The sequence below is a fragment of the Myotis daubentonii genome, chromosome 4 (assembly GCF_963259705.1).
Source record: "Myotis daubentonii chromosome 4, mMyoDau2.1, whole genome shotgun sequence".
NCBI lineage: Eukaryota > Metazoa > Chordata > Mammalia > Chiroptera > Vespertilionidae > Myotis > Myotis daubentonii.
This window is the reverse complement of record NC_081843.1, coordinates 10,067,721-10,076,360: the sequence shown is the minus strand read 5'-3', so window position 1 is coordinate 10,076,360 and position 8,640 is coordinate 10,067,721. Positions and strand designations below refer to the sequence as shown.

Below are 8,640 nucleotides of genomic sequence, written 5' to 3'. Positions count from 1 at the left end.
CTATATTTTTATATTCTACATGCTTTGTTCTTATCTTCTCATGGACACTTTATCTTCTTTTATCTTTGCCTGCATTTTTTTCTTCCACTCCCTGTATTGTCCCTTTCCTGAATTTGTTAGCTTTGACTTCTTTCAAGTTGGAGGCTTGCCTTCAATGGCTGCTCCTATTTAAGACTTAGGCATTAAAAAGAAGGTGCCTGAGTGAATTTTCAACTGGGAGACTTCCCCATCCAGGGGTTTTAACTGGGGGCTCCTCAAATGTTTCTATTTATGTCTTTTTTCTGGGCACATTCCTTTTCTCCATGAGCGGCGGTATAAGCTTCCTGCAGTGTTTTTAATAACCGAGGAAGAGGTTGGGGCCCTCATTTTTCAGGTTTTATTCTTCTGTTTTAGGTCAAGTCTCTTGTCCTCTGCTGTGCCTGGTGTCCCTGATTTTGCAGTGTTTTTTAATTCACATGTTTTAGGAAAATAAACTTCCCTTTATCTGCCAAGCTGAGGAGCAGTCTTCTGGCTGTGTGAACCAGGGAGAAGTTTGAGAATTTAAAAAATCTAATTACCCTGAATAAACTTTCAACCTGTTTTATTTTAATCTGTTTTAAATACTAGAGACCCATTGCACAGCATTCGTGCACGTGGGGAGTAGGGGGGTGTCCCTCATCCAGGCCTGTGCCCTTTCCCAGTCCAGGAGCCTTCAGGGGATGTCCCACAGAGAGGCTCCCACCACAGCCTTCTAGCTGAGCGGTACTCCCCTATGGTTGAGGTTCTGTCCCCTGGTGGTCAGTGTGCATCAGAGGCCGGTTTTTCCAAGGTTTGGTCAATCTGCATATTACCTTTTATTATATAGGACATTTTTATTGATTCAAGACAGAGAGAGAGAGAGAGAGAGAGAGAGAGAGAGAGAGAGAGAGAGAGAGAGAAACATCAATGATGAGAGTCATTGATTGGTTGCAGGCCCCCTATTGGGAACTGAGCCCACAACCCGGACATGTACCCTTGACCTGAATCAAACCCAGAACCCTTTAGTCTACAGGCCGACACTCTACCACTGAGCCAAACCAGCCAGCGCCAGAATCAGTTTTTGATCCCATGTCCCTTAGTGTTCCCCAACTTGAAGGCATTCACACTTTGGCTTCCTCTATTCTGCCAAGGCAGTTACCGCTCTTCCACCTACTTTTCATTTTCCAAGGACTGTTGGCACTTTTACTATTTCCTCTCCCACCTTCTAGTCCTTGAGGTTTATGTTTGTTTTGTCCTTTGCTGTCAACTCAGGGGAGGGTGCAAACCTAAATCTGGGGGTTAAATTCCCTGGTCCAGGATCAGGGAAATGTGAGAAAACTCTCTACCTGATCAGACTCAAAATGTATGAATTGATTCATTTGATAACATTGTAAAAGATTCAGAACTTCAAGGATCCAAACATTAGCCGGGTGACTTTTCAACAAAATGCTTTTTATTTAATTCAATAGAAATCACTTCACTGATTAAATCATCAGGAATTTTCAGCACAAACTTTAACATCTTAATGACCACTGAGCCTGGGCTCTGGGGCTTCTCTGCCTCTCCCAGTCCTTAAAAGGGTTTAGAGGAAGAGGCATCATTAACAGAGACCAGGTCAGATGGCTGCAGGTCTTCCTTTCCCAGGCATTGGACAAGCTGCTCAATTCTTGTCCAGAGCAGGAAAGGGACAGTATTTCAGAAAAGTCTAGTAAAGAACCTGTCATTGCGTTACAACATCTTTCTTAACAATTTATATCAACCGTTTTGGTCCAAATTTAGTTGCACATGTATATGTATTTCCCCCCAATTCTCTCAGATGGACATTTCCTCACTCTGCTCTTGGAAAGAGGATACAGGTTTTTGTGCTCCTCTTCCAAGCCAAATAAAACCACCCTCCCCGAAGTCCAAAATGATACTTCTGGCCTTGGATGTGCAGCTTCTGATGGGCTGACTCAAATCACCTAGAAAGGCAACTGTGGAACTATTATGCGGGCAGCCTTCTTTGGAAATCCGTTCCTAAAGTCAACTCTTCAGAGCCATCCACGATGGTGTGCACAGGCGGTAAGGTCCAGACAACTTCTGCTCTTCCCTCTCAAGAGCTAGGTTCAGAGGAGGCATTGGGATGGTCTGGAGCCAGAACGGTAGCAGCGGTCCCTCGAGGCAGGACCTCAATAACTCGAGGCTTGTCAATGATGCGGGCCGTCCGGTTGCCCTTTTCCACAATGCCAACGATCCAGGCTTGGTGACCCTCCCCGTACTTGGAAGATTTAATCTCAGAGCAAAAGCGAGCAGCCTGTTCCCTTGGCAAACAGATCAGCAACCCCCCAGAAGTTTCTGCCGAGGTTCCTTGAAGGAGCCCAAAGCGCCCACTGGCCTTGCTGATGGCGGCCATCTTGGCAATGATGGGCAGGTTGTGGATGACAAAGGACACCTCGTTTCTCTGTTGTCTGGCAAGATTCTGAGCGTGCCCCAGAATGCCAAAGCCTGTGATGTCGGTGGCTGCATGGGCATTAAATGTGTGCATCAGCCCAGCGGCAGTTCTGTTCAGGGTGGCCATATTGAACATGGCTTCCTGATAGGCCAGCTCCACCTCTTCTCTGGAGACCACCATCTTGATCTTATTCCACCTTTCGGGGTTATCCAGCCACTGGTGGGCATTGACAGCCACCTGGGTCCCTAAGGGTTTGGTTAACACCAGCACGTCCCCGACCACGGCACTGTCGGGCATGATGAACTCATTGGGCTGACACACCACCGTGGCCACCCCACCCACGATGACCCAAGGGTTTACCACCGTCTGTCCGCCAGTCACCGCCGTCCCGCCTTCCTCGGCAGCATCCCGAAAGCCTCTGACCAGGAGCGGGGTGACCTTCTCCCGCTCCTCCTCGGTCATGCTCTGGCTCACGCTGAGCAGCATGAGCATGTTGTCGCACTCGGTGATGCCCATGGCGTACAGGTCGCTCAGCACGTTGGCGCAGGCGATGCGCCCCATCATGTAGGGGTCGTCCACCAGCGGGTAGAAGAAGTCCGTGGTCTGCACCAGCGACAGGCCTCCGTGCCTCAGCGGGATGACGCAGGAGTCCATCCCGATGCCCAGGGCCGGCCAGCTGGGGCTGGGCTCCGCCAGGACCTGCAGGCCGGCCTCCTGGGCCAGCTCTTCATGGCCTCCGGCCAGGCCCCGGCCCGGCGGGGGCCGCTCGTCCGGCCGCGTCAGTCCCGCCAGGAGTTTGAGCAGCGTCTCCTGGGGGACCTTGCAGCCTCAGCCCTTGAGGCCGGAGAAGCCCGTCAGCCGCCAGCTCGGGCTCAGCCCCAGCGCCTGCGGCTCGAACGGCCGGTAGCTCGAGAAGCCGTGACCCAGAGACAAGCCCGCCAGACCCGCCGAACCCGCCGCCGCCGCCGCCTCCCCGCCGGCACCCGTCGCCGCGGGGTCCGCCATCGCGCCTGCCTGGCCGGGCGGGAGGGGAGGAGAGCAGAGTCCCCTTTGGCTCCTTCTCCAGTGAACGCGGACCAACAGTCGGAGGTGAGCGCGGCGCCTGCAACCGGCACGACTCGCGCCGGGAGCTGCAGGCACGCCGCGCGCTCCTGCCTTCCTGAGGGCGGGGCCGCGGCCTCCGGACTGGTGGCCCCGCTGATTGACAGCCGTTTCACCCAATAAGCACCGCGCACCCAGCGGCGGGCCTCCTTTGGTCTGAGAGGCGGACGTCTTACCAACCGACCTCCAACCGGCGCACTTGGGGGCGCTGCTTTCTGAGCGGGCGCTCTGGGTCGCTGCCCGCGTGTCATTTAAATGAACTCTGGCCCGCGGCCCGCGGAACCCTGCCCCCCAGAGGCCGGTTACGGAGCACAGCGCGTTATAGACGGGAAGGTCGCCAGCTCGGCAAACCTCGTGTCCAAGGGCCACCTGACAGCGCACACGATCGATCCAGGGAAGGAAAAATAACCCGTGGAAAGAATCGGAAAGAAAGATAAGAGCCCTAACCGGTTTGGCTCAGTGAATAGAGCGTGGGCCTGAAGACTGAGGAGTCCCAGGTTCGATTCTGGTCAAGGTCGCGTACCCTGGTTGCGGGCACATCCCCAGTAGGGGGTGTGCAGGAGGCGGCTGAATTGATGGTTCTCTCTCATCGATATTTCTAACTCTATCCCTGTCCCTTCCTCTGTAAAAAAAAAAAATCAAAGAAAAAAAATATATATATATAGAATAAGAAATTGGATAAGCTAACTCCTGCATGAAAATAATGCAAGGTTTAAAAGGACTTTAACGGCCCAGTGACTGAGCCGCCGCCGAGGACTCAGCAACCTCCTCCTTGAGGCCCCCTCGCTTCCCGACGCTCCGTCCCCCCTGCCCACCTTCTCCCGCCGCAGCCTTCCGCAGGCCGTTTCCACCGAGGAAAAGGAATCGTATCGTATGTCCGCTATCCAGAATCTCCTCTCTTTCAACCCCTTTGCTGATGCAAGTAAGGGTGATGACCTGCTTCCCGCTGGCACTGAGGATTATATCCATATTAGAATTCAACAGAGAAAGGGCAGGAAGAGCCTTTCTACTATCCAAGGGATCGCTGATGATTACGATAAAAAGAAACTAGGGAAGGCCTTTAAGAAGAAATTTGCCTGCAATGGTACTGTAATGGAGCATCCAGAATATGGAGAAGTAATTCAGCTGCAGGGTGACCAGCGCAAGAACATATTGCCAGTTCCTCGTGGAGACTGGACTGGCTAAGGATGACCAGCTGAAGGTTCATGGGTTTTAAGTGCTTTTGGCTCACAGAAGCTTAAGTGAGGATTTCTTTGCAATGAGTAGAATTTCCCTTCTGTCCTTTGTCACAAGTTTAAAAACCTCACAGCTTGTATAATGTAACCGTTTGGGGTCTGCTTTTCACTTGGACTGGTGTTACTCCTTCATGCAATAAACTGAAAAGAGCCACGATGTCTAGTCTTGAAGTTCCTCATTTAAATAGAGGTCAAGCAGTAGGCGCCTGGCAGTGTCCAGCCTAAAACGGAGCAATACCGTGATGTTTCAGCCAAGCCCATGTCTGGCCAAAGCGCCTCACCAGAGTTCCCTGCCCTCAGAGAATGTCACCGCCGGAGCAGCCTTCGGTGAAGCTGGGAGGAGAGGGGTAAGGCACCAGCGGCATGTGCACCACTAGAGGGAGCCTTCCGTAACCACAGATCTACACCTGACCTGGTGATGGAGCTTAGAGCAAGCAGCCTGCCACCTTCTCTCCAGTGAGGTGTAAGGACTTCTGGCTTGCCACCAAGGTCTTTTTGACCAGACAGATCCTAGCTAATTGTTGTCCAAACAGCATAATTTGAGGCCAACCTTCTTATCAGAGTTAAACTTTTGACAAGGGAACAAATTTCAAACTGAAGTGTCAGTCATGTAGCTAGCTATAGAGCTTGCAACTCCCTAGCAACAGCTGCCCAATGCCATGTGAAGTAAAAAAAAAAATGATTTTGGGGGTGTTCTTTTTTCCTTCCTTCAATTTTAATGTTATGTTATGTATTTAAACCCTTATTTAAATAAAATTTGTTTTCAGAAACACCTGAAAAAAATTTTTTTTAAATATATTTTCTTGATTTCTTACAGAGAGGAAGGGAGAGGGATAGAGTTAGAAATATCGACCAGCTGCCTCCTGCACACTCCCTACCAGGGATGTGCCCGCAACCAAGGTATATGCCCTTGACCAGAATCGAACCTGGGACCCTTGAGTCCGCAGGCCGACGCTCTATCCACTGAGCTAAACCGGTCAGGGCAAAAAAAAAATTTTTTTTTAAATAAAAATAAAAGGACTTTAACGAATTTGAGGACTCCAGACACCTGCATGGGTTCTGGTGCTGAGTCCACCACCAACTCTGTGTGTCACTTTCGCTCTCCCGGCATCTGTTGACTCACCCAGACAACACAGTAGCTTACCTAGTTTTCTCTTCCTAAGTTCCTGTATCCTTTAAGTTAATAGATGCGAGAATCTATGATGTATCCATGAAGGGTCGTTACCAGTATCTATTAAAGTTATAACTGCACATACCTTTGATCCAGCAGTTTCAATTCTAGAACTTTATCCTACAGATGTCGTCACCAGCCTGAGTGGAAAATAATACGTTAGTTATTGCTGTGCTGTTTATAATATCAACATACTGGAAACAACTTACATGTTTATTCATTATGATTAAAATAAATTGTGATATCTATAATAATAAAAGCATAATATGCTAATTAGACCAGACATCCTTACGGACCAAGCCAGGGCTGCCTGGTCCCGGGTGCCAGAGGGAAGCCGGTGACGGCAGCTGGGGAAGGAAGGCCTACTCTTACATGAATTTCATGCATCGGGCCTCTAGTAGTTATATAATAAGCTACCAAGCAACTGTAAAAAAGGTTGAGAAAACCTTGATGTAAGTATATTGCTAATAGTTACAGTTCTAATAGGCACAGTTCTACGTTATTAACTTATTTAATTGATATTAACTTATTTAATTCTCATGAAACCTTTTGAGTTAGGATTCTTTCCACACCTTATATATATAAGGAATATAAGGCACAGAATGAGTAAATGACCTGTTGAAGGTTACAGGCAGTGTAGAGCGGAGCAGTATATGCATCCAATCTGCTCCAGAGACCACCAGGTCAGGTGCCTGTGATGTTTGTTCAGAGCAGTGAGCAAGCTTCAGAACTGTATGTGTAGAATACTATTGTTTGTTGTAAGAGGGGGAACTATATGCAACTAGAAACTGTTGACATTGATTGCCTCTGGGAAAGGAATGAAATGCTTAGGGGATATGAGATTTTTCCGTGTATTACCTTTTCTCTCTTTTATTAATCTTTTATTTGTATTGATTTCAGAGAGGAAGGGAGAGGAAGAGAGATAGAAACATCAATGATGAGAGAGAATCATTGATTGGCTGCTTCCTGCACGCCCCTTACTGGGGATCAAGCCTGAAACCTGGGCATGTGCCCTTACCGGAATCGAACCCGGGACCCTCCAGTCCTCAGGCCGACGCTCTATCCATTGAGCCAAACCAGCTAGGGCAGTGTATTGCCTTTTTGTTCCTTTAACATTTGGAACTTTATAACGAACATCTGTGAACATTTTAATGTATCACGTACTTTTTAAAAAGTAATTGCTGATGAGAGTATAAACTGGTGCAATCATTTTGGAAAAGAGTTTCGTCTCAACTGAGAAAGCTGAACATATGCAAACCCATGCATCCCACCTATAGGAGGAATTCTCCCCATAGGGGAGATCTGGCACATGTGCCCCAGAATATATGCACAAGAATGTAAGAGCCCTGGAGGTGGATTGCACAATCCTGGGAATGTACTTAATATTGCTGAACTGTACAGTTACAAATGGTTAAGATGGCACATTTTGTGCTATGTGTACTTTGCAATCATTTAAAATATAAACTATATAGGAAGTACTTATAAATCTTATAGTACATCATTTCACTTGGTTTTTATTAGTGCACAACACAGTATTAAGGCCTGGAGTGAACTGGAAGGAACTTGAACATGAGAATTAGATGGAGTTGTGATCTTGGCTTGGGTAAATTGACCTTGAGCGAATTGTCTAACCTCTAGGAACCTCAGTTTCTATTGCCTATAAAAATAGTCATTTTTGCCGAAACAGGTTTGGCTCAGTGGATAGAGCGTCGGCCTGCGGACTGAAAGGTCCCAGGTTCGATTCCGGTCAAGGGCATGTACCTGGGTTGCGGGCACATCCCCAGTAGAAGATGTGCAGGAGGCAGCTGATCGATGTTTCTCTCTCATCGATGTTTCTAACTCTCTATCTCTTTCCCTTCCTCTCTGTAAAAAAATCAATAAAATATATATTTAAAAAAAATAGTCATTTTGCCTAAAGATAATACATACTAGATAGGAATGTTATGAGAATTTTTAAATGTGTGTAAAGCACCTAACATAATTTCTGGCGGATGGTAAACTCAAAATAAATGACAGAACCTATTATCAATTTAAATTTATAAAACTTAGAACATCTCGGAAAGTTTTTAAAATATATTTTTAATGATTTCAGAGAGGAAGGGAGGGGAGAGAGAAAAAGAATCATCAATGATAAGAGTATCACTGGTTGGCTGCCTCCCGCAGGCCCCACACTGGGGATTGAGCTGGAAACCTTGGCATGTACCCTGACTGGGAATCAAACCGTGACTTCCTGGTTCATAGGTCAACGCTCAACCACTGAGCCACGCTGGCTGAGCTTGGAAAGTTTTTTATAAAAACAAATCCAGCCCCAGCAGGTCTAGCTCAGTTGGTTGGAATGTTGTCCCCTAATCTGAGAGGGCTGGGGTTCAATTTCTGTTCAGGGGACATTCACAGATCATGGTTCCAATCCCTGGTGTGGGTGGTAAGGGAGGCAATTGGCAGATGTTTCCCTCTCACATGGATGTTTCTCTCTCTCCCTCTCTCATCATCTTTCCTCTCTCTCTAAAATAAATTAAATAACAACAACAAACACAAACCCATTTACGGTCCTTAAAAAAAGGATAACTATAAGAGCAAAACACTGAAAATAACCCAAGTGTCTGTTAAAAGGAGAATACATGCCTGGCGGTGTGGCTGAGTGGTTGAGTGTGGACCTATGAACCAGGAGGTCACTGTTGGATTCCCGGTCAGGGCACATGCACAGG

General features: G+C 47.8%; 2 protein-coding genes across 2 annotated transcripts; one reads left to right on the top strand and one right to left on the bottom strand.

Moving 5' to 3' along the window:
- Positions 1 to 1,428: 1,428 nt before the first annotated feature.
- On the bottom strand, positions 1,429 to 3,734 carry LOC132232745 (selenide, water dikinase 2-like). The gene has a single exon (XM_059692275.1). The coding sequence runs from the start codon at positions 3,431 to 3,433 to the stop codon at positions 2,090 to 2,092; it is 1,344 nt and encodes a 447-aa protein (XP_059548258.1). The 5' UTR covers positions 3,434 to 3,734; the 3' UTR covers positions 1,429 to 2,089.
- A 494-nt stretch (positions 3,735 to 4,228) lies between these two features.
- LOC132232746 (eukaryotic translation initiation factor 1-like) lies at positions 4,229 to 5,549 on the top strand. The gene has a single exon (XM_059692276.1). The coding sequence runs from the start codon at positions 4,403 to 4,405 to the stop codon at positions 4,712 to 4,714; it is 312 nt and encodes a 103-aa protein (XP_059548259.1). The 5' UTR covers positions 4,229 to 4,402; the 3' UTR covers positions 4,715 to 5,549.
- The last annotated feature ends 3,091 nt before the right edge of the window (positions 5,550 to 8,640 follow it).

Coding starts and splice junctions, on each gene's coding strand:
- LOC132232746 (XM_059692276.1), top strand. CDS start 4,403: ATGTCCGCTATCCAGAATCTCCTCTCTTTCAACCCCTTTGCTGATGCA.